Source organism: Athene noctua, chromosome 1 (assembly GCF_965140245.1).
Source record: "Athene noctua chromosome 1, bAthNoc1.hap1.1, whole genome shotgun sequence".
Classification (NCBI taxonomy): Eukaryota; Metazoa; Chordata; class Aves; order Strigiformes; family Strigidae; genus Athene; species Athene noctua.
Genome location: NC_134037.1, coordinates 241,733,443 through 241,761,230, shown reverse-complemented (window position 1 = coordinate 241,761,230; position 27,788 = coordinate 241,733,443). Strand labels below are relative to the sequence as shown.

Below are 27,788 nucleotides of genomic sequence, written 5' to 3'. Positions count from 1 at the left end.
CTGAGACCCATTAGTCAGTGGGTAGCAAGGATGGGAAATAGGACAATTTCAGGAGAGACATCCTAACAATGACACTGTCAACCCAGGCAAGGTCATCCTTTGGTGGTTTTTTTTCATATGCACTGTTTGTTTGCACCCTTGTCACAGCTTGTCAAGGGTGATAAGGCTTCTTGTGTTAGGTGGTATAGAAACAGAGAAGGGTAGGACAGTCCCTGTCCCAGAGAGTTTATAGTCTGCTGTAAGGCAAGAAACCGCAGCTGGAGCCAGGCAGAAGGGTTACCAGGGAGAGATGCTAGAGCTGAACTTGAAATGATGCCATTGGGCTAAAACGCAATGTAGTTTTTAGCTGAGCTTCTAAAGCTTCAGCATCTCATCTCTGATTTAATGTTAGTTTTTGTCTTTCTAGTGTCTCCTTTATTAATGATTCAGCCTTTAAAAATTGTCTCCTGCATTCAGATATTTTTAAAAGGCAGCATTGCTTGTACTAACATTCAGATTCGAGTGAGGATTATGTTTCTTCTCATCTGATTGTAAATACCTGTGACACATTTCACTGTCTGAGGTGGATATCCACAGCCTTTCTGTGCTTGGGGAGTGTTGCATTTAAGGTAATGAATTAATTTGGTAAGAGATGAATCCCCTTGTTTTCTAGCTGGTCCTCAGAGCTTAGAGGGGCTAGGGGCAGCTGGACTTATCTCTTAATAGGTATGTCAATTATGGCCATAGCTATAGGCCTGACACCAGATGCATGAACAGCTTGTATGCTGTAGGTCCAGTTGCATTCAAGAGAAGCAGTCAGGTTCATGAATAGTACAGTTTATTCTTATGCAACATCTACAGATTCTTTGAGATTGCCTACAGTAAATGCACAAACTGCAGCTTGGCTCTATAGCACTACACACACAGAACGATTGCAATCACACACACTTAATTCCTGGGTAATCACTCGACATAGCCGAGGGCCCAAATCTTACCAAAAGGCTTCCCTTCTGAGGGGGGTGAGGAGCACAAACCTGTCAATCTGTCCCTCCAGTTTGGTATCGCATTATTGTCCCTCTGAGTTAGATACAAACTTTGGGTAGTATTTATCTAAGTATATATGTGTGAGTGGGTGGGACTGTGGTCAAGCCATTGTGTCTTGAGTAACGACACAGCGTATTCCTTGGTGCAAGTTGTGCACTGTTTTTGTGGGAAAAGAGGAATAAGGGATGAGGTCTGCAGAGTACTGCAAAACAGTCCTTGAGAGAAGGGGAAGAGCAGGAGATAACTCTGCATAGTCATGTCAAATGTTCCTTGGGAAAAGTGGAAGAATGGGACCACACGGCCTCCACCTCGCTTTGCATTCCTTCTTGATGCCACGGTGGCACAAATCACTGGATCTCCATCTCATCCTGTGTTTGTTCTGGGCACCATGTGTTAAAGAAATGCGAGTTTTGCAGATTTTTCAGTGATTTGCATTTCCCACACTTTCAACAGGGAGGAAAACCAGTAATTTTTAAGGTCTGCTTCACCAGACCAGTTTAAGACACCTGATTTTGGGCTGGATGGATGTGTTGTGGTCTGGAAGTGACAGTCTCCCTCTGTGCCTGTGACACCAGCCAGTCTGGTTGGTTCTTGGTGTCTGCATTGCGGCTACCTGGTGTCTCTGGCTGGGCGAATGGCACCCTCCACTCCCTGCCAGCACCTGACTGCAGCGCTTTGCTTCTTGCCTGTAACTATGTAGGTACTGATTTCAAAGAATATCTTTTGGGACAAATTCTGAATTTGAGGTCAGCCTGGAAAGTCTACTTAGAGGACAGTCATTGTCAACAGTAACAGTCTGGGGGCAGCTAGGGGGACAGCTATAGGGATGGTGTCAGCCAGGGCTTTAAAGTCAAAGTTATTAGAACATGCATTTTCCTGGCAGCAGTAGCCACCCTGACTACTCATTTCTCCTGTACTGGCACTGCCTGGAAGTGCAGCGTGAATGAGCCCATGGAGCTGCTCTTGCTGAGGAATGGCACGGATTAGAGCTATTTCTGCTGATTTGCAGTTTGGGTGCCCAGGCGGCTGCAGCAGCCCAGCAGCAGGGAGAGGAGGGAGTGGAACAGGAGGGATGGGAGCCAGAGCAAAGCCAGCCTTTGCAGCACAGCCAGGAGGGGGGTTCCAGAGGCATCTGGGGGGCTGAGGGGTGCACCACAGAAATATTACCAGTCATAGCCAAGGGCAGGTACAATGGAAGAGAGAAGAGTTTTGCAGGTAGGTCATGCACTATCATTGGACACAGGAGTTCCACAGAGCCTCTGCTGGGACTTCCCCATGCGCTTGAATAAACCATCTGATTTCCCAACATCTTGGATTCTCCCTCCAAATCAACCAGCATTTTTTTTTGTCCTTTGGACTGGGGATGTTTGAGGAATGGTAGTTTTCAGCACCCTAGAGATGAAGATGTCCAGGAGGGTGTCTGCTCTCTGTTGGCATAGCCAAGGCACCTACTGACCTCTGGGCCTTCTGGGAGAGGCACAACTCAAGCACCTTCCCCTGCATCCCTATCATGTCATTGTGCCCCTGCAGACCTCTGTGGTTTTATGGCTGTGATTTGTCAACAGCTGCTTAAATTGTCAGGAGGCTGGCAGAGGAACATGTTGATCATAAGTCTGCAGTGCTGGGGATAAAGGTTTCCCTAGATGGGTTAGGTCTAAGATTGGAACACTTATCTCAAGGTACAAACTTACATAGTGAGAACACATTGGCTCTGACATTGCCTCTCTTCCTTTTTCTGCCTGAATGATGAAGAGGGGCTGAATGGGCATCTGTATATAAGCAGTGATGCTACATCTGTCCATCTGCCTTCCTGTGGTGCAGCAGAGGCAGATACAGGTTTGCAGAGCTGAAGGCAGAGGCTTTGCTGAAGGATGCCAGCACTGCTGCCTGTGCAAGCTGCCTCAGGTGGCATGAAACTGGCTCTGCCTGTGTCCAGTCACATCACATCAGGTGACACAGTGTAAATTCCCAGCACAGTTGCACGAGGCTAAATAAGCAGCTCAACAAGCAGCAGCTCCTTTCTCCAGCCATGTGTCAAAGCAGGTCTCTCTGGTAGTTGTGTCCACATGCCGCATGGCATGTTCACAGGCACTTGGCTGAAAGGCTCTTTTCTGCTCTCTACTTGCTTGCAGATCATGCGTGTAACTTACAGCCTGCCTCTGCCAGCGAACTGCAGTGTGCATTAGTGATGCAAAGTCTGTTGTATGAGAGACTCCAGAGGACACTGATACCGTGCATCCTACAGCAGGTCCAGCAAGCAGCATTAAGCCTCCATTGTAAAGGAGGCTGACACATGCTGGTAGGCTGTGGACTTGCCTCCTGGCCAAGCAGTGCCTTTAGCAGAGGAGGGAACTGAGCCCTTCACTGTGCTCTGAGGTCTGTGCTGATGTGACTAGCCTGTTCCCAACGCCCAGATGAGCTTTACCAGCCAGTCACACACAAAGGCAGGGAAGGCATGTGCTTTTTTGTTTTCTCAGCAGATGCTGTCTGGAAAAGGATGTAGTGGGTCTTTCTGTATAACTTTTATGGCCTGTCTTGTTAGCCACTGCAAAAGTAATTCCATATGTAATAGGAGGTTTCCAATGGAGTTATTTCTTCAGGGTGTGTTCCCATGTGGACTTTCTCGTGCCTGTTAGACCATGAGCTCATGCCACAGCTAGTCCCCTAACGGGACTGTGAATAGGATTTTCCTCTTCTATCAGGCAAGCCGCTTTCTGAAAACTTCTGCCAACTCGTGTCTTTTAATCCTTTGACTCTGCTAGCCACTGTTCAAAACTTTCAGGGAGTGGGAGTGGGCCATCAGTCCATGACATCTGCTATGGGCTTCAGGCTATACCCAGAAAAGGTGGTGTGCAGAATTTCATGTGTGCATCCAAAATCCATACCCAGCTGCTGCTGAAGCCCAGAAATACCTATAGGGGAGGTTAGGTGTCTCCCTGTTCATTTCTATAAAATACTAAGTTGCCTGTAAATCAGGTTAAGTACATGCCCAGAGCTGCCCTAGGCTGATCACATCACAGCCTGGCTCCTGCCCAAGTGTAATGGGGCTTGCAGAAGCCAGGTGCTCCTGCATGCATCCTCAGGGATGGTGGTGTTGCCAGCACATGCCCAAAACACATCTCTATCAAGTCCCACAGTCTGCCTGAACTTCCCCACTTCTTTTAAAACCAGTCACCTTGTTAGATGAGAGCAGACCCACTGAGGTTGTGGTGCCCATAGGAGATTTCCATACCCCACCTCCCAATAAGCCGTCAGGTTATAGAGCATTCCCTGGTCCTTGCTGGTGAAGTTTCCCTGGTGTTGCAGTCAGGAATGGAGGGTTTGTTAGGACCAAGGAGGAGGGAACTGGAGAAGGACCCATAGCCTCCATACAGAGGAGAGGGAAGCCCTCAAAGCTGAGCTGCATCCTGCATCAGGACATCAGCTAAAATGGGGAGCATGGAGAATGCAGGCTCCTTTCCCTTTGTATGCAGTAGCAGCTGACTGGAAGAGTCAGGGATGCAAGTGCTCGCTCTCAGTTCTTTTCTCTTTGTCTGCCACTCAACAAATGCTCTTTCACTCATGGCACAGGTTTGGTGGCAAGGTTGAAAAACAAGGGTGAAAGTTACAACTGTCCAAACAGTTGGGACTTCGGATTTTTGTCCTCAATCAGAAAACCCAGGACTATCTGAGGACAGCTCCAGCTGTTGTTCTGCTCTGGAAAAAAAAGAGGCAGCATTGCAAGCATCTCTGGGTTGTGAAACACCACAGGGCGAAGGTGGCTGGAGCCAGGCATTGGAGCCAGAGAGAAAGTGGAATTTAAGGACCCTACCTGCACTTTGTGCCGCTTATTGGTTATCTGCAGGGGTGCCATTGCTGGGGCAAACCACGTTGGGTTGATCTCTGAAGCCCCTTGTCGTCTCGGTGCAGGAACAGAAGCCCTGGCCAAGGGGTCACATGTGCAGGGAGCACAAGTGCCTGCTGACCCAGGGCTCTGGACTCCATCTGAGGGGTGGGTTTGGCTCCATGGAGGTTAATGGGCACATTCCCAGGTAAAAACTTCTGCACCAGTGAACAGGTTGCACAAACAGAGGCCACAACCCCATGCTGGGCACCTGCTTCCTCCATGTGCTGAACGTTGGGAGATAGCCCCCGATCAGCTTCAATGCATAGTAGCTCTCACGGGGCCAAAACCAGTGCAGCCACAAGCAAATATTGATGAGGACATCTGAAACCACTGTGCCTACCTATATCCCCAAGCTGAGTATCTGGGGCCAGCTCTGAAGTCCTCTCCAGACAGCAGTGGCCAAGGCTGGGAGTGAGTGTGGGACTGGCATGGAGCTGGTATGCTCTGCGGTCCTGGCTGCCCGCTACGGGGACTGATGGGGTTCTCTTCAGCTCCCACCCTGCTCACAAACCCAGGCCCTCCCAGGGAAGGCCAGTGCTGGGGGAGGGTGAGCATGCACCTGCGCTTTATCTCAGTTTTAATTTCCAGTTATCCTCCCCACACCCTCTGTCCATGAGCAGAGAATCCTATTCTTGCAGTGCACTGCAGCCTTACATTTTAGACACTTTCAAATATACAGATAAACAAATATGCTAAATTTTTGAGGAATTTCCAATTTTTATTCAGTTGGCTGTATGGGAAAAGAGCTGTTTCTGAAGTGTCTGGAGCACATGGTTACCACATAAAGCCCTTGACACCTTTGCATGCTGTGCATGATGCTGACGGTTGCACGAGGCCATGGAAGAAGGCTGGGGCTCATCTCATCTAAGCTTTGGCAGCTGAGCTGCCTCTGAGAGGTCTAGAGCAAAGACACAGGCACATCTGGAGGCAGTCAGACTTTGGGGGGCAGTTGTGACTTGTCCAGCAATGAAGTGACCTGGGGACAGCTATGGCCCAGCTGGGGCAGCTCAGTTGCAGCCCTAGGGGCAGGTGGATGGGATGGGATGGGATGGGATGGGATGGAAGAAGGTGCTCGGCGTCCTGCCTGACCATGCCCCTTGTGCAGCACTGGCTGCGTTAATGCCACCATCTCTGCACTGGTGTGCCTTACATGTTGTCCTGCTTCCCTCTCCAGACAACTGTCAGAGGAGAATGCTAATCTTCAAGAATACGTTGAGAAAGAAGTGGAGGAGAAGAAGAAGCTGAGCAGGACTAATGAAGAGCTCCTCTGGAAGCTGCAGGAGGGAGATGCTGTGAGTCCAGTGAAACTCCCAGCCACATCATCCACTCCTTTTTACCGCTGTTCATCAGGGAACTCCTCTCCAGCAAAAGTCAGAACCTTAAGGCGATGATTCGGCACCGGCACGCTGAAGGTCCCCTGGCTTTTATGCATTTCCAATCTGCTAAATGTTACCATCCAAGGAAGTATTAACATCAACAGGCACCCAGGGTTCACAGCGCAAGCATGCTCAGTAGCTGCATAGCTTTACACTAGGCAGGGTACCCTTATAGTCCCATATAGGAGCTCTTGGTTCTGACATGTTGATTAGGGTAGCAAAAAAGATAGCAAAAAGCTAGGACAGCAGAAAGTTAGGATAGCCAAATGTTTAGTTTGATGTGTTAACATTTTAACTATGGTTAGAGCCAAAAGTTGGAATATACTATATTAATGGTTCATCAGAATGAACTTTTGCTGCAGTATTTCAGGTTAGTTACAAATACAGTTCAAGTTGTGAATATTTCTGTATATGTGTCTGTGTTTATATACATGTACGTATTGTACCTTTATACCTATTTATAGATGCACACACATATATATGTAGTTGAAGATGTTCTGAATTGCATTTTTTTATATTATTGGATACTACTAAGTGCTGATATATTTTCATTAGTCAGCATTTTTCTAACTCGTGCCTAAGACTTGTATCTAAACAAAATGCATTTCTGTTTAGCCTCCCAAGAATATTTATACCCAACCTAGAAAAAAGTTACACAGAAGTAGAAGCGCCTTCCAAATGACCACCAAGTGGTACTATATGTAACATGAACACCAGCGACTTTGAAATTCTGAGACAGTACTGCCTTCGAAACCATCACCTTTGCATTGAACATCAGATAAGATTATGCATACCATTCACTGCTTTTTAATTCTTAGCATCGATATGGTAAGTGGAGATAGGCTAGTGATGACAAACCTGAGGGTTTTAGCAAATTTAATAGAGATTACTGGTTAACATGTTTCAATTTTAGTGACTTTAAATCCTAGTTAAATCTTATCTTGTTTTACCTTGTTCTGGTTTGGATAGAATCAAAATCTCTGGTTGTAGGTTCCCGTCCCATTTTGATTTATTTCAAGTCCCATAAGCAAGAAGGAGAAAATAAGTTGTTCATTCTTGACCTTTGCTCGCGAAGAGATTTCCAGTATTAGGATGAGATACCAGGCACCTGTTAGGGCTCTGAAACACCAAATAGAGCACAGGGGACTAAATGGGTGTAAATGAGGTCAGAATTTCTTTCCATCCATATATATATATATATATATATATATATATATATATATAATTTCACATTGCTAAAGCTTACCCAAAGTTACAGAGCACTTTCACGATTCATGGAAAAGAGTGGCTAAACTACCTTTAACTTCCCTGCCTAGAAGCAAAAAAATTCACCCAGTCTTGGGATTACCTCCCTACCTGAGTTGGTGGCGAGGCCAAGGAGTGGCTGGGGTTGGACACGCTGAAGGGCCCTTGTGGAAACCTCTAGCAAGAAAAAAAATATCCCTGAGCATAATTAAAAAAAAATAAAAAAATCTGTGGGATGCATCCAGCTTGGGGCAAAGAGCCTGCATGCATTCCTGCTCTGAGCACCAGGGTCGAAGTAAGTGGGAGGCAGTAAGTGCAGTGAACCCCTGGGGTGCGGGAGCATTGCGGGGAGGGCAGCTCTCCTACCGGGGTATGCGGTGGCACCGGCACACCCTGTGCGAGCAGAGGTGGGATTGCACAGCCCTGATATACTGTTCAGATGGGAGATGTGCTTCAGCTTTCCTGGGAAGTACTCAGGATTCACAGAGTGCAGCTTAGATACAGCTTCAATTGTTGTCAAAGCACCTGTGCCCTGTTACACAACATTTAAAAAAGGTGATTTTTTTACTCCTTTTTAGAGAAATTTTTGTAGCAGCTTTTGCATGATACTGTGATACTGAGTAAATTGAGCATCTTGTTAGAATAGATCATGCCACACCAACTACTACTGTTGAAATGCTTTATTAGATTTTAGTGTGTCCAGCAAGTACAACCTGAAAGTAAGATAGATACCTAGCACACACACGCAGACAAATCCCCTTCTTGCCAAGGACAATTTTAATCATTTTCATACTTGCTAAATGCATAGATATCTGCAATACCTACTGCATTGTCATGTTTCATCCCACCAATACAACTCTGACACAATGAGATCATAGGATGATTTGGATTAGAAGGGACCATTAGAGATGATGTAGTCCAACCCCCCTGCCATGGGCAGGGACACCTTCCACTAGACCAGGTTGCTCAAAGCCCCGTCCAACCTGGCCTTGAACACTGCCAGGGAGGGGGCAGCCACAGCTTCTCTGGGCAACCTGTTCCACTGTCTCACCACCCTCACAGGAAATAATTTCTTCCTCGTAGCCAATCTAAACCTACCCTCTTAGTTTAATACCATTGCCTCTGGTCCTGTCACTACAGGCCCTGGTAAAAAGTCCCTCTCCATCTTTCTTATAAGCCTCCTTTAAGTACTGGAAGGTCACAATAAGGTCTCCCCAGAGCTTTCTCTTCTCCAGGTTGAACAACCCCAACTCTCTCAGCCTTTCTCCATAGCAGAGATGTTCCATCTCTCTGACCATTTCTGTGGCCCTCCTCTGGACCCGCTCCAACAGGTCCATGTCTTTTCTGTGTTGAGGACTCCAGAGCTGAACACACAACTCCAAGTGGGTTTCACCAGAGCAGACTAGAGAGGGAGAATCACCTCCCCTCGACCTGCTGGCCACACTTCTCTTGATGCAGCCCAGGATACAGTTGGCTTTCTGGGCTGCAGGTGCACACTGCCAGGTCATGCCCAGCTTTTCATCCACCAGTATCCTCAAGTCCTTCTCTGCAAGGCTGCTCTCAATATCATCATCCCCCAGGCTGTATCGATACCAGGGGTTGCCCCAACCCATGTGCAGGACCTTGCACTTGGCCTTGTTGAGCCTCATGAGGTTCACATGGGCCCAATTCTTGAGCTTGTCTAGGTCCTTCTGTATGACATCCCTTTCCTCTAGTGTGTCAACCACATCCCTCAGCTTGGTGTCACCTGCAAAGCCGCTGAGGGTGCTCTTGATCCCACTATGTTGTTGATTAAGACATTAAATAATACTGGTCCTACTACAGACCCTTGAGGGACACCCCTTGTTACTGATCTCCATTTGGACATTGAGCTGTTGACCACAACTCTTTGGATGCAGCCATCCAGCCAATGCCATATCCAATGCCCATCCATCAAACTAGTATCTTTCCAGTTTAGCAACAAGGATGTTGTATGGGACCATATCAAAGGCCTTATAGAAGTCCAGGTATCATTCCTCATCCACCAATGCAGTCACACCAGCACAGAAGGACACCAGATTAGCCAGGCTGACTTGCTGGTAGTTTCTAGGGTCTTCCTTTTTACCCTTTTTAAAAATGTGTGACATGATACAACCAGAGTTGTTACAGTGATGCTAATCTAAACTTTTCCATGCTAAACACACCAGAGCATATTACTAGCCCAGGATGGGCTGGCTGAGACCATCTTTTTTTAATTTATTCATTCTTTCCCTCTATTTCTGGTGCTTTCCTTATCACTTTGTTGGTTTAAATTCATATGCAAGAGATGCTTCCAGCAGTGAATTGGGAGTGCGGCTTTTATGGTGGGAAAACTGGGACTGATCCCAGCTCTACCATCATTTGGTATCATTGCCAATCCCTTTCTCATCTATTTTTTGCCTCCCAATCCTGCCTCTCACTGGATTCTTCCTTGGCATGGCCTCTGGGGCCTGCCTGATTGCTAGCAAAGCTGCAGGAAGTCTTGCCTGACTATAAGGGACACAGCAACTCATCCCTACGGGTGTGTGAAGGGTGAGTCCTTCTGGTGCAAGCCCAGAAACACGGACGTTTTTTCCCCCAAAAAAAGGTTATTCCTTTTTCCTGCTCTTCCTCTTTCCGGCTCTCCTTGCCTCTGCATGCCGGAGTAGGTGTGAGGCAAAAGCCCAGGTTGCTCAGGGAGCAGCCCGAGTGGGGCAGCCGTTCCCGGGGGTTGAAGACCCCCGAGTGCATGGCCAGACTGCTGACCCCAGCTCTCGTCAGGGAGCTGTTGACCATGCAAGATCACCTCGGCATTCCCAGCAGTGTGGAGGCCACATCCCTAGCCCTTGCTCCCTGGCCGTCCCTGCTTAAAGGCAACCAAGGGGAAGCTTTTGCTTTCAGGCAGCTCGAGACTTCCCAAATGCCGCAGCCACTGCGGGGGCCTTTCCATTTGCCAGGGTAGGGCGGCCTTTGGCAGGAGAGGGTACAGAGCCAGCACTAAGCAGAAAAAGGTTTTGTGCCCCTATGTCTTTAAAAAGAAGCCATTTGATTTGGTTACTCTTTACTCAATGCAGAAGGCTGCAGCGGCAATAAAACCTGCTGCTGTGAAGGGGCTCCAGAGACTGGCACTGGGAGCAGATAACAGCTGGGGGATGGCAGGAGAGCTGTCAGCGAGCAGGAGGCACAGACTGCTGGGAGAGCTGGAGGAAAAGCTCCGTTTCCCTGCAGGAAAGCGCCGTTTGGCCCCGCCGGGATGGCACCTCCTGCGGCTGCCGGCACAGAGGGGTTAACTCAGCAGATGCACTGCGGCAATGGCAAAGACTTGTGGTGGTGGCAGGCGGGGTAGGGGGAGGAAAGGAAAAACTATCAAGTGCAAAATCAGGTATTTTACGTCTCTGCACTGATGGTGGTTGTGTCCCATGGACACGCTGAGGAGCCTCTGTACAGTTTCCCACGCAGCAGGAGTTCTGTGGTCCCGTTTACTATGTGGCTAATGATTACAGGAAGAGTTTGTATTATTTCAGTTATGATGTACAGATAAGTGTAATATATTCCTGATAATAAATACTTGCGCCAGCACACATATGGGCCGACGCATACGAACCCGTGTGTCCTGCGGTGTTTTCTGTATGTCTGTGCACACAGAAACTGGAATAAATGGAAAACAAAGCAAAACCCACTTAAAGGGTTACCCCACTAAGGTAAAGACTGAAGCTGGGCAGCCACTTAGCCTCCTGGCAGTGGGGCTTGTAAATGAGGGTAAACAATAGGCATCATTCATTTGGATATTGAGAAAAATGTTTTAATGCTGTACCACATAATTACAAGTGAATTTCCAGATTCCAAAAGCATCATCAGGGGAGAAGTATTTACAGTGTTGCCAGGATAAAAAGTAGCCGCACACCCGCGCTGTGCTCTGGGGGCAAGGTTCACATTTTAAACCTTAAGGCTTTAATCGCTACATGAACTCAGTAAAAAAACCCAAAAAAACAAAAACAAAAACAAAAAAATCAAACCAAAGACCAAAACAAAGATAAAAATAATAAAAAATAGATTTGCTTGCAGAACAAGCACTGAAACCATTTATCATGCCTGTAAGAAATTCTTAGAAATCATTAGGAAAATAGACCATCAAACAGAAAACAGAAATGTATTTACATTTTGCTTAATAATTAAAAATAAAAATATACAGACTTTCAATGGCTTCAGTCAGAAAAATCCCTTTACTGACATGACCCAAACTCGTGCTAGGTTTCCTAGCACACCGCCTCCGGGCTGCCAGCGGTTCCTGCTCCTTGCACCCAGCACAGCTGGAAGGCACAATGTGCTGCAAGGGAACCCTTTGCTTCCCACTGTTGTCCCAAAACCACAAGAGACTCTGCCGAGACCACTGCCCTGCCACGTCAAGAGGGAGAGGTGCCTCTCGCTGCCTGGAGCCTGCCAGGTCTCAGACAAACCTCACGTCTCACAGTGTGAGCCAGGAGCAAATACCCTGAGAAAAATCGAGGTCTGGCTCTTGCTAGCAGAGACATTCCAGGATCATCTGGTTTCCAGCTGGGTGTCAGACACTCCACAGGACCCCAGTGGCAACCATAACGTAGAGCATTAAGGCAGCCGGGGCGGGGTTTGTGGGGGAGGCATCACTGCCCGAGTGGAAATGAATGATAAACCATGAGGCAAGCGGCAGCAACCGATGGCACCAGCAAGGTGCTTGGCCTTCAGCTCACTTTTGGGATGCTGGCGTGCCCACCAGCTGACAGGGAGGTGGCTGTGAGAGCAGCAAGTGTTGGCTCACTGTGTACATATAGATTTAGCCTTAAACAAGTGCAAGTTTTTGATAAGGGGAAGGAAGAAACAGAACCTGCCCTTAATGTCAGGCCCAGTGGATGCATCTATAGATATCCAAGGGTTTAGAAAGAGAGATGCTTTCTCTGCCAGACAGAAGAGGCTTGCTTTGAAAGGGGAGGGTGTTGAGAGGCTGCAGGGGAGGGACCACAGAGGAGCTGGCTGCATGAAAACCTGCACCACTACTGCTCCTCCCCTTCAAAGCAAGGCCCTCCAGCCTGACAATCCTGTCTGTTCCCCTTCCTTCCTTTGGGCAGAGGACAGTAATGCTCACTTGTATGCAGCTTTCTGGGGGGAGAATTTTAAGAAATCCCACTGGAATTCATGATTGCACTGGAATGCAATCGGTAAAGAAGCAGATTTTACAAATACAAATATACTATCATATTGCTTTCTGGTCTCCGAGTTAGTACAAATGGAGGCAGCAGGCAGTGACAGGCACCCTCTGTACACTATGAATAGGAGTTTGTTTTCATCTAGGATGGACTAAGGGCAAGTGTCCACAGCAAGCACTGCCACCTAAACCTTCGCTCTTCTAAAACCCTGGCAACAGACAGCAACGTGTGGTGTCAGCACCAGCAGTGTTTTCGCCAGCATGGTGCCCTGCACCCCCCTACCCTGTCACGATCAAGCACAAACGGCTCCAAACCAGCAGCACTTTGCCTGCAGCACGCACTGCCCTCCGCGATGCCCAGATGGGGCTGGCGGGCAGGGGGGCAGCCCCGCACCCCCTCACACTGCAGAGCTGCCAGACGCTCAGCACAGCCACTTAATGCTCGAACCGACGGCAAACTCCACCCCAAGGGACAGGAAAAGGGAGAAATGAAGCCGAAACCCATCTGGTAATGATTTTCAGTGCCTAAAGAATGAAAGTTGTAAGCAAATAAGCAAAAGCTAGTCGTTTTTGCCCAAAACTTTTTTTTTTTTTTTTTTTTCAAAAAAAAGCTGTTTTGACAGCAATTTTCCATTGGGAAAGGCTGGCTGGCTATGTATCTGGATTTGCTCTGTAACTGCAAACCGGAGCCCCCGTGCTGCAGGACCCTTCCAACAGCTTCCCCGGAGGGCTCCTCTGAAGCGAACAGACTGGGCACAACCAAACACGCTGAAACAAGGTCAGTCCTTTGGGCTAGAGCCTGCCCTGGAAGATCAGGGAGGCCGTTTTTACTACGTCTGTCAACTTTGGCAGAAAAGGATCTATTTTCACGCCAAACAAAGGCATCGCGTCTCCATTCCCACCTCTTCATACAGCGAAATGCTCTGCATCTGTACAAAATATTCTTGTAATAAAATAACTGAACTATTTACAAAGGAAAGCTCAAATGAAGGCATATCATCCACAATAGCAAGGTTATAGCAGCAGTTGCATGTCTTCAAAGATACCTCGCTTGATCTATGTTACATGCAGACATCAGCAGGGAGGCAGAGGAGACAAAAAAAAAAAACAACCTAAAAAAACACCCATTCAGCAAAGTCCTTGATGTTGTCCTAGAGGCAGTCAAATGTTGCCTTTTAGCTTACAAAATGTGCAAGCAAGGTGTGGAGGCAGCCAGGAGGGGATGGAGCAGGCGTACACAGCTGCATCAAACTCATCACCTCCCCAGCAGTCTACTCCCCGGGTCAAGTTGCACCAAGAGGAGGCCAGGAGGTCCCCAGGTCCAGCTGGACACAGGGAAAGCAGGTAGACAGAGAGCCAGGGAGACACCTTCGCTTCCCTGCCACTGCACAGGGCTGCAGGCTCCCTCCACCTCCCTGTATCTGGTGAGTAGCAACAAGGAGATGGCAGCACCTGCCAACAGGGAACTGATGGGTTGAAGAAGTCATGATGGAGGAGTGGAAGAGATGGGGCTAAGGATCCTCACCTCTATTAGCAAATTTGCAGCGGTGGCTCTGGAGCTGGTACAGGTAATGGCACATTTAAATACCAAATCCAGTGACACAGAAAGGTTTTCCTATGAACCTTCTCAGAGGAAAGGCAACTGAAGAAAAATGACCCCCATCAGGACTTCCTCTTCTTCTACATGCTGCTATTATATGCCATAAAAGCTGAAACGAAGTTATGGAATATAAATACCAGAACAGATCCTTAAGTAGACAATAAAAATAAGTTAACATTTATATTTAAAAAAAATACATACAGCAAGAATTCTGCATATTTTTAAATACTTTTCTTTGGAAACACACTTCCAGTCAGAATTCAGTCCCAAACAGTCATTGTTGAATGTTGTAATTGCTCAGAAGCTGCTACCCAAAGTAGGGAAAAACATCCTTACATTTTGGTACAACGGGAAACTTTGCTCCCCTGAGTTTACACATTCTCCTCCTCCCACCACACCTTCAGTGCCGTCTGGGCTGTGGAGAGCTTGCCTGTGTTTAAACAAAATAGACCTCAACCTAGTGGCATTTAATTTTGATATGCTTCTTTCTCTGCTTGAATAAGATTTTGTATATGCACAAGGAGCAGCAGCTGGACAGGCAGTCAAGACCCAGCAGACCCTGACTTCATTTTGTGGGAGGAGCTGCACTCAAAACACATGCTTGAAATGCACCAGGGAGGCAATGCACACATTGCCTTCATTCCTTCCAATTCCAACCCTGGCAAAAAGAGCCTCCCAGCGCACAGAAGGAGGCCAAGATTAAAACTCCTCAGCAAACAGAAAGGCTATAAAGTCTCTCTTGGAAACCTGAGAGAGACAGTCCACAGTCCGGCCGTGTAACTTGGGAGATGATGGTCCGGTTCCCCTTTCTGCTCACCAGATGTCTGGTGAGACCCCAGTCAAGTCATGCAGGGGTCTGTTCTTCAGTTCTCCATTTGAACAATGGGGACAAGAATCCATCCCTTCATCAGCTAGAGCCATGCTGACAAATAGATTAAAGATGGTCCAGTGTTCAGAGGCAGTAGTGCGGAGAACACCTAGGACAGCATCCACTCAGGTTGGGAGAAGGGATTTCTGCAGTATCTATTTGGGATGAGCCGTCCCTGGAAGTGTTTGAGCTTGGGATGGATGGGGCTTTGAGAAACCTGATCTAGTGAAAGATGTCCTGCCTATGGCAGGAAGGCTGGACTAGATGATCTTCAAAGGTCACTTCCAACCCAAACCACTCTGTGATTTTATGATTTGTTTTTCAGTACAAGCTGAAGCATGAATTTAAATCAGTGGCAATGCATGGGCATGGCCCACCCTCATGGTGCTTTAACAAGCCTTTTTTAGGGTAGTGAATTTGGCTGGGGAAAGCTATTAGAGAGAATTTAAAAAAAATTTAATCTTACAGCAAAACCAAGGCATTGCCAAGCAAACACAGACCCTGGCCTCAACTTCAAATTTCCCAACTTTCACAACAGCCAGGCTCTGGAGATGATCTCCAGTCCCAAAGGGAAAGCTCCTCTCAGCAAGTCATACCCTAGAGCTCTGCGGTGTTCAGGGCTGCACGCTCTACTGGGTCCGAGGAGCCCCTGCACACCCCCACGGCCCTCCCCTGGGCAGGGCAGAGGCCAGGCACTGCTCACAGAGGAAGTTCAAGCCCCTGTGGATCTTCCTGTGCTTCCCCTTCGTTGGGCAGAAAGGCACTCTACCTGTCAATGACAAACCAAAGTCTCACAGCCAAAGCCTTTGCTAACATCGCACAAAACTGATACAGGGAGAGTGAAATAGGGCCCCACTCGTCAGAGCTGGGCTCACAAGCACTTCTGCTGGTCACTCCACCACTGCAGCCATACCGCTGGTGATTTCCAAGGTGAAGAGGTAGGACAGCACCTTGTCAAGCCATTGAAGTACTTGCACCACAGTTTTATGACTAAACCTGGCAATCCCTCTGCTGAGCATGTAGTCAGCAGAAACATCTGCTGGTGTTACCTGCACGCTGGCATATGACCACTCACCTGACAAGCAGCAATCACAAACCCTCCCAGCATTTCACAGCAGCTGTGCACTTTAAAAAATATGAATACGTAGTCAAAAAAAAAAGATTAAATACAACAAAAACTGATCTGATACTTTAAAGAATGCAAGTCTTGCAGATGCTTTCTTAAGTAGGTCAAAGTCGGTGTTTGGCAAGAGCCTTTTCTTTTGTGCGTACACGTAGGGCACAGCTCACACTGGGTGAAGGATGGATCGGGTCTAACCCTGACAGTAGCACTGCAAAATCTGCTCCGTGGTTTAATCAGGTAGAGTGTCTGTGGGGAGATAATTCCCGGGGCTACTGAAAGAAAGACCTTTGTGAGGCCTGGTTTCATAGCAGCATTTAAGGTTAACTGGCACACAGAAGCAGTTTTCTTTCTACACACTGGGATAAAAAAAAAAAAAAACAAAAAACAGGAGAGGGAGGAAGGGAAGTGCATAGCCCCCAGGTTAGCTGGGAGTATGCTGGGAGTGTGGCTTTTTTTCCTTGTGATCCCTTTTAACTGTGCTACTAAGCAAACTGCAAGCTGCAGCAACAGTGCGGGGGAGTCCCACATTACACTTCCTTACTACATTACTGATTAACCAGATGCAGCCCGATTCAGGATTCCCACCACAAAGCTTCCTTCACTGCAGCCATTCCCCAGTTGCCCGTAAGCCAAACATGCAGTCATTTACAGCTGTCCGAACCAGCATCCGTGTTTCTCTCTGCGTCTGCTGAGGCCGCGTAGGTGGCTTCCACGCTGTGCCATATTCCATAGGCGAAGTAGATGATAAAGCCTGCAGAAGCCAAGGGGAGAGGGCACCATTAGCTCTGTAAGGAAACAGAAACCACTACTAACACCCACCGACACATGTTACAGCAAAGATAAATCCAGCTTTCCTGACAGCTACCTTCTAGAGCACAGCCACTGCCTTCCGTCAAAAAAAGCCATTAACACAGGCACCAGTCTTTAAAAGATGGGATCTATTCAGGCCCCAAACAGGGGGCTGATTACAGAATAAACTTCTCAGTGAGCTCAATGCAGTCTATTCTGCAGAGAGCTTTCTCTCTCCATTTGTGTGCCTACAGCCTCCGTCTCAGTAAAATACATCCACAACTGATGCTAATCTTACTTGTTTTCATCGTAAGAAATTCCCTGGGCATTTCAGGCAATTCAGCCTTCTCCACACAGCTACTGGGAGCACCTTGGGATGCAGCCCAGCTCCTTCAGCTCCAGAGGCACAAGCCCCACGACCTGGACTGCAGTTCCAGGACAGCCAACAAAAACCACTCTATGGTTTCTTGCTGGAAACAAGACCCACAAGATGGTTCATGGGTTGTTGTTTTGTCCTCACAAAGGTTTCATGACCCTGGATTTTAAAATAAGGCTTGAGACACACTGCCTAAATGGCTTCAGCTAAGACGCCAAGGTTGCCCAAGGATGATGACAGTGCAGAATCCCTCCCTGGAATGATACAATGAAGTTATGGTTAACAAAATCTAGTAACTTTGAACATAACATTTTTTCACTCTCTCAAACTCACCTATGAGCATCCAGACTGCAAACCGTATCCATGTGCCTAGGTCTAGTTGCATCATGAGGTAAACATTCACAAAAATACTCACAATAGGAAGAAGGGGCAAAAGAGGTACCTGAAAAAGAAAAAGGGATACATTACATCCACAGGGCAGATCAGTGGGCAGGCAAGAACACTGCATCCCTTGTGAACAGGAAGCGATGGCTGTTACCAGCTCTTCAGCTGCCATGCCAGAGAAAAGGCAAGGTTAGACCACAGCAGAGGACATCAATCCACCACGGGAGAGGGGTGTGAACACTGTTGTTCGCCTGTTTTAAGAATGGCTGTCCTTGTTTTGTGGTCTGGAAGGAGGCAAGAGACAATTTTTAGCAGCAATACTAATTACCTGTGGGGCAAAGGAGAGAAGAGGAAAAACCAATCACTGTATCATGACAGGCACCTACTGAAGACCAGGATAAGGTTAAGGGGAATGTCAAAGGAGGGGCCTGAGGAACTTCATCCAGCAGGTACCAAGGTAATTAAGCAATACAGAACAACTTATCCCAAAGCAGAAGAAAATCAAGAAATATAGTAAGAGATGAGTGCAGCTGTACCAAGAATGCCTTAATGATATTACAAAGAAGAATGAGATTGGTAAAGCCAAAATGCAAAAATCTGAATATAAAGAAATAGTACAGACATGTAAAGACAAAATCAGAAAGGACAAATTTTAACAATAGGAAGGTTTGTGAATATGGTGAAACCAAGAGGAAACTGAACTTCACTCCTAAGGAAAAAGAAGATTTACAAAAAGAAACAAGCTGAAATATTGTAGGTCTTTCTTGATTTACGTTTCACAAAAAAAACCATTTCTGGTGAGCAGCTGTTCACATCATCAGAGAAGGGGACGGGCACACAAATTAGAAAATGGAAGAAGAATATTTTTCTAAATTAGGCTTTGTCAAGTCAGTAGAGACAAATAAAATTTCTCTAGGTGGGTGAGTTATGTACCCAGAGGGTGTAGAAGTGATCTCTGAACTATTAATAGGCATGTCTCAGCTCTTGGTAGACTGGTAAGTAAGGTGTCTAAGGACTGGAGAAGGAAGACAAATTACCTAATAAAAAGAAATACAGAAAAACAACTGGGGAAAAAAACAGCCAGCCGTGGATTCCCCAAGACTTTGGAGAAAAATTACTCAACAGTCAGGTTGTAAATGTCTAAAGGACAACAAGGAGATAAGAAACCACCATTACAGATTTAGCAGTGACAGGTCTAATTTTTTTTTTTTCCTTGGACAGGGTTTATTGGGTCTGGCTGAACTGGAATCGGTTTTCCCCTATAGCAGCCCTCACGGTGCTGTGTTTTATGCTGGGAGCTGGCAGGGTGTTGACAGCACCCTGGTGTTGTGGCTGCTGCTGAGCAGGGCTTACACAGCACCAAGGCTCTTTCTGATATTTTCCCCAGTGGGACGGGGTGGGCAAGATCTTGGGAGGGGACACAGCCAGGACAGCTGACCCAAACCGACCAAAGGGATATTCCATACCATGTGACGTCTGCTCAGTATAAAGCTGGGAGAAAGGAGGAAGGGGGTGGGGTCACCCTTGGTCCTCCGAGGCAACTACTACGCGTATTGGAGCCCTGCTTCCTGAGAAGGCCCCACATCGCCTCTTCACGGGAAGGAGAGAATAAATCTGTTTGCTTTTGCTTCCGCGCGCGGACTTTTGCTTTGCTTTGCTTATATTAAAACTGCTTTTGTTTCACCCACAAGGGTTCGTTTATCTTCTTTACCCTGTTGAGAAAACAAAGGGAAGGGGGGGGAAGTGATAGAGCAACTTGGTGGATACCTGGCATTTAGCCAGAGTCAAACCATCACAGTCTATTCTGGCACCCAACGTGGGGCAAAACAACAGCAGTTTTATATTAAATGTGCTGTGGCTATAGTAGTTATTAAGCAACAAGCTCTTGTACTGGTCACGGGCTTGTTTATTGCGCTGCTTATCTTTATTTTGTTAAGCTCGGGAACATGCTGCAAGGAATCGGGAACATCATGAGTGGTTTTATTTTGCAGGCTCCCGAGGTACTTAGTCATCCTTATGTTAGTTCATTGATACTCTTTATTAATGCTGTTCGCCTGTTGTGGGTTGTGTGGAGCTCGGTATGCTCTTGGTGTAAGAGAACGCAAATTTTGAGTGAATCGGTGCCAAAATGTGCTCTGAGGCGGCCTGTTCCTGGGTGGCAGGGAGAGTGGAAGGAGTTGGGCAGATTCCTAGGACGGTTATCACCTCCTGTAGCCTGGGATCTCACCCCTGAACAGGCAAGCAACCCCACAAAATTGACACATCACCTGTTAGAGGGGTGTCTTGCCTATCCCAATGAGAATCAGCAACTTCTAGCACTTTACTGGGGCCTGGCCTGTGCTTATCGAGCCGCAGTTCAGCACTCTCAAAGGACTGTGGTTGACATGGGAACTCAAACAATAACAACAACAGCAGAGAATGCCCCAGTAGTAAAAAAGAAACAATGGACAAGGAGAACAACAGGCCCATACCCTCGATTAATAAGGGAGGAGAAAGAGGAGGAAGAAGCTGGTCTTTCAGCAAAGGTATCAGAAGAGGGAATAACAGAACTGAAACAGGAGGCAGAAACTACCCGGTCCCTGACGTCATCAGAACTGCGAGATCTGCGGAAAGACTACTGCCGCCAGCCGGGTGAGCGGATCGCTGCCTGGCTGCTGCGATGCTGGGATAATGGGGCAGATGCTCAACAGCTGGAAGGTAAGGAAGCCCAACAGCTGGGTTCCCTTGCTAGAAATCGAGGAATTGAAAGGGGAATTGGAAAAGAGACAGCAATTTGCAGTCTGTGGAGACGACTCCTTTCAAGTGTTAAAGCAAGGTATCCTTTTAAGGAAGATCTTATGGACCACACCCCAGGGAAGTGGGCTACTGCAGATGAAGGTGTCCAGTACCTGAGAGAATTAGCAGTGATGGAAGTCATCTATGGTGATCCAGATAATGATGAAGCCCCTAAAAATCCAGAGGATGTCCCATGCACACGGGCCATGTGGAAGAAGGTGATTAAAGGTGCGCCATCCTCGTATTCTGCCGGCTTGGCCGCAATGTACTACCCAGAAATGGATGCAGGAGAAGGACTAAGATGTACGCCAACTGTAGAGGCAGTCTCTTCCTGGCTTCAGAACTTTGAAGAGAGTCTTGGTACCTCCTCATCTCTATGGGCGAGTGCCCTGGATGTTAGGAGCTCCCCAAGAAATCATTTCTCTCCTGTCCCAGTCAGGGGGAAAGGAAAGCCAAGGCGCATGACACATGGCGAACTCTGGTTCTTCCTGCGCGACCAGGGGGAGGACATGAGGAAGTGGGATGGTCAACCCACCTTTAAGTTGGAAGCACGTGTACATGAATTGCGAGGAAAGACCCCTGCCAACAAGAAGACATCTAAGAAGGTTGTTATGTAGCTGGTGTAAAACCACAAGGAAGTAACCAGCGATCTCCCAGGTACAGAAAGACTGAGATCACCTCCCTTGACCCTGAAGAAGGAACCTCCGGCCTGGCACAGCAAGAGTCAGACAGTGAGTACTCCGACCAAGAACAGGAATAGAGGGCCCCTGCCTCCAGCCAGGAGGAGGAAAGGGATGATCGGGTGTATTGGACAGTGTGGATTCGATGGCCTGGCACATCAAATCCACAGAAGTACCAGGCTTTAATTGACACCGGGGCACAATGTACACTAATGCCGTCAAGTTATAGAGGGGCAGAACTTATCTGGATTTCAGGAGTGACAGGGGGCTGTCAAGAACTATCAGTATTGGAGGCCGAGGTTAGCTTGACTGGGGACAAGTGGGAAAAACATCCCATTGTAACTGGCCCAGAAGCCCCTTGCATCTTGGGCATTGACTATCTCAAGAGGGGATACTTCAAAGACCCAAAAGGATACCGATGGGCTTTTGGTGTGGCCAGTGTGAATACAGAAAAGGTAAAACAGTTGTCTAATCTGCCTGGCCTCTCAGAAGATCCTTTTGTTGTGGGGCTGTTGCAAGTTGAAGAACAACAGGTGCCAATTGCTATGAGGACCGTGCACCGACGGCAGTATCGTACAAACCGAGACTCTCTGGCTCCCATCCAAGAATTGATTCGTCAACTGGAGAACCAAGGTGTCATCAGTAAGACACATTCGCCTTTTAATAGCCCAATATGGCCAGTGCGAAAGTCTGACCGAGGGTGGAGGTTAACAGTAGACGATCGTGGCCTGAATGAAGTGACGCCACCACCGAGTGCTGCTGTACCAGATATGTTAGAGCTCCAGTATGAACTGGAGTCAAAGGCAGCCAAGTGGTACGCCACAATTGACATTGCCAATGCATTCTTTTCAATTCCTTTGGCAGAAGAGTGCAGGCCACAGTTTGCTTTCACGTGGAGGGGTGTCCAGTATACCTGGAATCGACTGCCCCAGGGGTGGAAGCACAGCCCCACTATTTGTCATGGACTAATTCAAACTGCACTGGAAAAGGGTGATGCCCCTGAACATCTACAATACATTGATGACATCATTGTGTGGGGCAATGAGGCAGAAGAAGTGTTCAAGAAAGGACAAAGAGTAATTGAGATTCTTCTGAGAGCTGGGTTTGCCATAAAGAAAAGCAAGGTCAAGGGACCAGCACGAGAAATTCAGTTCTTGGGAATAAAATGGCAAGATGGACGCCGTCATGTGCCACTGGATGTTGTCAACAAGATAGCAACTATGTCTCCACCGACCAACAAGAAGGAAACACAAGCTTTCCTAGGACTTGTGGGATTTTGGAGGATGCATATTCCAGGTTACAGTCAGCTTGTGAGCCCTCTCTATCAAGTGACCCGAAAGAAGAACAATTTTCAGTGGGGTCCTGAGCAGCAACAAGCCTTTGAGCACATCAAACAAGAGATAGCTCGAGCGGTAGCTCTTGGGCCTGTTCGGACAGGACCAGCTGTGCAAAATATACTTTACACATCAACTGGGGAGCACGGACTCACATGGAGCCTCTGGCAGAAGATACCAGGTGAAACTCGAGGTCGACCATTAGGATTTTGGAGCCGGGGATATTGAGGATCAGAAGCCCACTACACTCCGACTGAAAAGGAGATACTGGCAGCATGAGGGGATTCGAGCTGCTTCAGAAGTTGTTGGTACAGAAGCACAGCTCCTCTTGGCACCACGGCTGCCTGTATTACATTGGATGTTCAAAGGAAACATCCCTTCCACACATCATGCAACCAGTGCTACCTGGAGTAAATGGGTCGTGTTAATCACGCAACGGGCTCGACTGGGGAAATCCAACCATCCAGGGATCCTGGAAGAGATCATGGACTGGCCAGAAGGTAGAGATTTTGGAGTGCGGCCTGAGGAGGTGGCTCGTGCCCAAGAGGCACCGCCATATAACGAGTTACCAGAAGATGAAAGGCGTTATGCTCTCTTTACTGATGGATCCTGTCATGTGGTAGGAAGCCATCGGAAGTGGAAAGCTGCTGTGTGGAGTCCCACAAGACAAGTCGTTGAGGCCACTGAAGGAGAAGGAGAGTCAAGTCAGTTCGCAGAAGTAAAAGCGATCCAACTTGCCCTAAAGATTGCTGAACGGGAAAAGTGGCCAGTATTATATCTCTACACGGACTCCTGGATGGTGGCTAACGCCCTGTGGGGGTGGCTACAGGAGTGGAAGAAGACCAATTGGCAGTGCAGAGGTAAACCCATCTGGGCTGCTGCATTGTGGCAGGACATCGCTGCCCGAGTGGAAAACGTGGCTCTAAAGGTACGTCATGTAGATGCTCATGTGCCCAAAAGGCGTGCCACTGAAGAACATCAAAACAATCAGCAAGCAGACAAAGCTGCCAAAATTGAAGTAGCTTGGCTGGACCTGGACTGGGAGCATAAGGGTGAGCTGTTTGTAGCTCGATGGGCCCATGAAACATCAGGGCATCTTGGCAGAGATGCAACGTACAGATGGGCTCGTGATCGAGGGGTGGACCTGACCATGGAGGCCATCTCACAGGTCACTCACGAATGTGAAACATGTGCTGCAATCAAGCGAGCCACACGAGTAAAGTCTCCCTGGAACAGAGGGCGATGGCTGAGTTTTCAATACGGTGAGGCCTGGCAGATTGACTCTATTGGACCACTGCCACAAACACGCCAAGGCAAGCGCTACATACTCACCATGGTAGAAGCAACTACGGGTTGGCTAGAAACATACCCTGTAAATCATGCCACTGCCTGAAATACCATCTTGGGTCTTGAAAGGCAAATTTTATGGCGACATGGTACTCCTGAAAGAATCAAGTCAGACAACGGGACCCATTTTCGAAATAATCTTATAAACTCCTGGGCAAAGAAACATGGCATTGAGTGGGTGTATCACATCCCTTATTACCCACAAGCGTCTGGAAAGATTGAAAGATATAATGGACTGTTGAAGACTATGTTGAGAGCATTGGACAATGGGGGATGGAAGCATTGGGATATAAATTTAGCAGAAGCCACTTGGCTAATTAATACCAGAGGATCTGTTAACCGTCCTGGGCCTGCCCAAACAAACCCCCTTCATACTGTGGGAGGAGGTAAGGTCCCTGTAGTACACACAGGGAGGTGGCTGGGGAAGGCAGTGTGGATTGCTCCTCCCTTGGGAAAAGGCAAGCCCACTCGTGGGATTGTCTTTGCTCAGGGACCTGGATGTACTTGGTGGGTAATGCGGGAGGATGGGACTACTCAGTGTGTGCCTCAAGAACATTTAACCTTGGGGGGAAAGTAATCTGTGGGATGAGTTGTATGTTGCAGGAAGTGATGGAGGAAGTAGGAACGATGAAGAGTGAACCAGACACGTGCAATGACGACCCAAACCTAGCCGGTGCTGGAGTCCAACGGTCAAGCATACTTCTGTCCTGAGCATCTATCTTGACAGATGGAAGCCAAGTCACTGAACATCTGAAGAAGTGAAGAAAGCTTATGGAATAGATAAATGAATATTATGTGGGACCTGGGCATAACGTAAATGGTATGGAATAAGGGGTGGAGACTGTATTGGGTCTGGCTGAACTGGAATCGGTTTTCCCCTATAGCAGCCCTCACGGTGCTGTGTTTTATGCTGGGAGCTGGCAGGGTGTTGACAGCACCCTGGTGTTGTGGCTGCTGCTGAGCAGGGCTTACACAGCACCAAGGCTCTTTCTGATATTTTCCCCAGTGGGACGGGGTGGGCAAGATCTTGGGAGGGGACACAGCCAGGACAGCTGACCCAAACCGACCAAAGGGATATTCCATACCATATGACGTCTGCTCAGTATAAAGCTGGGAGAAAGGAGGAAGGGGGTGGGGTCACCCTTGGTCCTCCGAGGCAACTACTACGCGTATTGGAGCCCTGCTTCCTGAGAAGGCCCCACATCGCCTCTTCATGGGAAGCAGAGAATAAATCTGTTTGCTTTTGCTTCCGCGCGCGGACTTTTGCTTTGCTTTGCTTATATTAAAACTGCTTTTGTTTCACCCACAAGGGTTCGTTTATCTTCTTTCCCCTCTTTACCCTGTTGAGAAAACAAAGGGAAGGGGGGGGGGGAAGTGATAGAGCGACTTGGTGGATACCTGGCATTTAGCCAGAGTCAAACCATCACACAGGGTCGTGGCTGAGGGTTAAAAAAAGGAGGTAAAATATCCTGAGCGTAAGTCAGAAAAGATCTCCTCAGAAGCAAGTTCAGAAAATACAGTTTAAATGACAGTTCCTGAGTTTTCTGCTCCTGGATATTTCTGTTTCTATTTCTGGGACCATAACCCCAAGACAAGCTGCAAACATTACCTTGGGCAGCTCTGGATGGATGAAGTTATTAAAAATCAGAGAATTTACCAAAAAAAATGTAATTGAAGAGTAGTATGGAGGATGGGGTGAGAATCCAAACTAATGTAATAATCCAAAACTAATTTAATAAATTGGGGAAATAGCCTGAAATCAGTATGATAAAACATGACTTGCAGGATTATACTGGGGAAAAAAACCCATCACAACATTTGTTTAATATAGAAAGGATGGTGTGCTTGGACACAGCAGGAAAATGACAAGAGTTCTTCATACATAAGGCTGTTAAAGAGAGAATGGTCATGCCTTAGTCTCCATGGGGACTACGTGGGACTTAAAAGTGCACTTTCTTAGAGCCTTTTAGTGAGTACCCCTTTGATCCTCACACACAAGCTTGCTTCTTGAGTTCTCTCTCCTTCTGTAACCACAAATCTTACATGGCCCTTCAAAATCACCCCTTTTTCCTTTGGTCTCTGTCTCTTCCATATCCTATAACCATCTGCTTTCAAAAGCACTGTCCTGTCCTTCCCTTCTGGCCACACCTCTGCACCAGGTACTGCCCTTCCAGGTTCTCCTGGACTCCAGCACCATTTATATTTCTTTCCAAGTCCTCTACTGAGGCGTCTGACCTGACCATGTGGCTTCCCCTTCTGATTCCCTCCTCTGACGTCTCAGCTAAACCCCTTTCAGCCCCTCTTTCTGTGCCAAATCTCCTTCTGCCCATGGCGCACTGCCAGGCAGCAAGCTTGCCACAACGCTTCTTCTGCCATGCTGCACTTTGCAGCAAAGCACCTACACTGACATTTGAGGTTAGACCCCAAGAGGAAACCACAGAGGCTGAGCTCAGCTCTGGTAGGACATTCCTTTATGCAGCGAGCGCAGATCATGATACGTTACAACCACATGAGCTGGAGAGCTCAAACTATCAGCTCACTGGCAGCCCTGTATGGAGAAGTTCACATCCTGTCTATGTTCTCTGCACGTCCATTTGGCCAAGTCTCCCCTTCTGATACAGGCCAACATGCACTTCCTCCTCCTACAACCTCCAGCTCTTCTCAAGCTACACCTCCCAGGACACTCACCTTAAAGGAGAGCTTGGTTTTGCTTTCAGGCTGTTTCCATATAATGAAGCTGACAATGAGAACAAGGATGGCAGCAATAATCCATACAGCCTTTATCAGAATGCTTGGCTCAAGGGCAGTGAGGATACAGCTACCCACGATAAGGAAACCTGTGAACGGACACCAAAAGCTTACTAATTCTTTTTTTAGGAACAGGAAAAAAAAAAAAAACAAAACAAAACCACCAAACCACAAGCAGACAAAGCAGAATCTGACAGCTTGGCAAACAAGAGTAACACATGAAAAAGCTAACTGTAAGAGATATGCCTTTCTCCTTATACACCCCCCGCCCCCCTTCTGTGGATTTATTTTCAAGTCATAAATTTAATCTATAGATCTTCAGTTGTTTTGACCATTACAAAAGCTCATCAAAACTGTAGCCAGGATGTGAGCTTTCCCACTATGGTGGGTACAAGGATCTACCAGTTGGCCCAACCCTTACCAATGATGAAGGTTGAGACGTTCACCACCGAGCCAGAGAACTTGGAAGGGTCTGAATTTGGGGGACACAGTATGACTTTGAGGGAACATTTCTCCTCTTCCTCCGGCAGAAATCCTGTCTGTGACTCACTGGTGCTCACAGACTCATTGTTATCCGTCTCCTCTGTTGTCCTAGCCATCTGGTATGCCAAATTAGGCTGCTCTGGCTGATACCTAGAAAAGGGAAATGAAACAAAGAGCATATTGGTTTGGTGCAGGGTACTGTTCATTTAAAAGTCACATAGATAGCCATGGCTGCACCCCAGATCCCTATAGCACCAGAACAGGTACACATAACATCTACATCCTTCTTTTTCAGGTGTAAAACTGAGTACTAATGTCAGCATAACATGAGCCAATATGGTCAGCTATTAACACCTATAGCTTGATACTAATGTCAGCGTTTTAAACTGAACAGTGCTTTTTCATAAACCCTGTCATCCATGTCACCAAAATATGATCCAGCAATAGCAGTGAGGACCAGAGAAGGAAGCAGCAGGGGCACAGACAGACAATCATAACCGGGCCACCAGGTTATCTGTGGCAGTTCAGCTCTTGCATTTTGGTAAAAAGATGGCTGAGCTAACAGCATCTATAAC

The 27,788-nt window shown here is 47.5% G+C and overlaps 2 protein-coding genes across 3 annotated transcripts in view; one reads left to right on the top strand and one right to left on the bottom strand.

Moving 5' to 3' along the window:
- MTUS2 (microtubule associated scaffold protein 2) overlaps positions 1-13,302 on the top strand; it is a 320,319-nt gene extending 307,017 nt beyond the window's left edge. Inside the window, exons 16-17 of the mRNA XM_074901374.1 lie at positions 4,933-5,054; positions 6,015-13,302. Coding sequence (XP_074757475.1) covers positions 4,933-5,054; positions 6,015-6,300 — 408 coding nt within the window. The 3' untranslated portion in view covers positions 6,301-13,302. The remainder of the gene's footprint in view (positions 1-4,932; positions 5,055-6,014) is intronic.
- Positions 13,303-13,442: 140 nt separating this feature from the next.
- Positions 13,443-27,788, bottom strand: part of SLC7A1 (solute carrier family 7 member 1) — a 51,622-nt gene continuing 37,276 nt past the window's right edge. For both annotated transcript variants that reach the window (XM_074914718.1, XM_074914726.1), the window contains exons 9-12: positions 27,152-27,363; positions 26,671-26,819; positions 17,796-17,904; positions 13,443-17,048 (exon numbers count right to left, since the gene is read on the bottom strand). In XM_074914718.1, the coding sequence (XP_074770819.1) occupies positions 16,939-17,048; positions 17,796-17,904; positions 26,671-26,819; positions 27,152-27,363 (580 nt within the window). In that variant the 3' untranslated portion in view covers positions 13,443-16,938. The remainder of the gene's footprint in view (positions 17,049-17,795; positions 17,905-26,670; positions 26,820-27,151; positions 27,364-27,788) is intronic.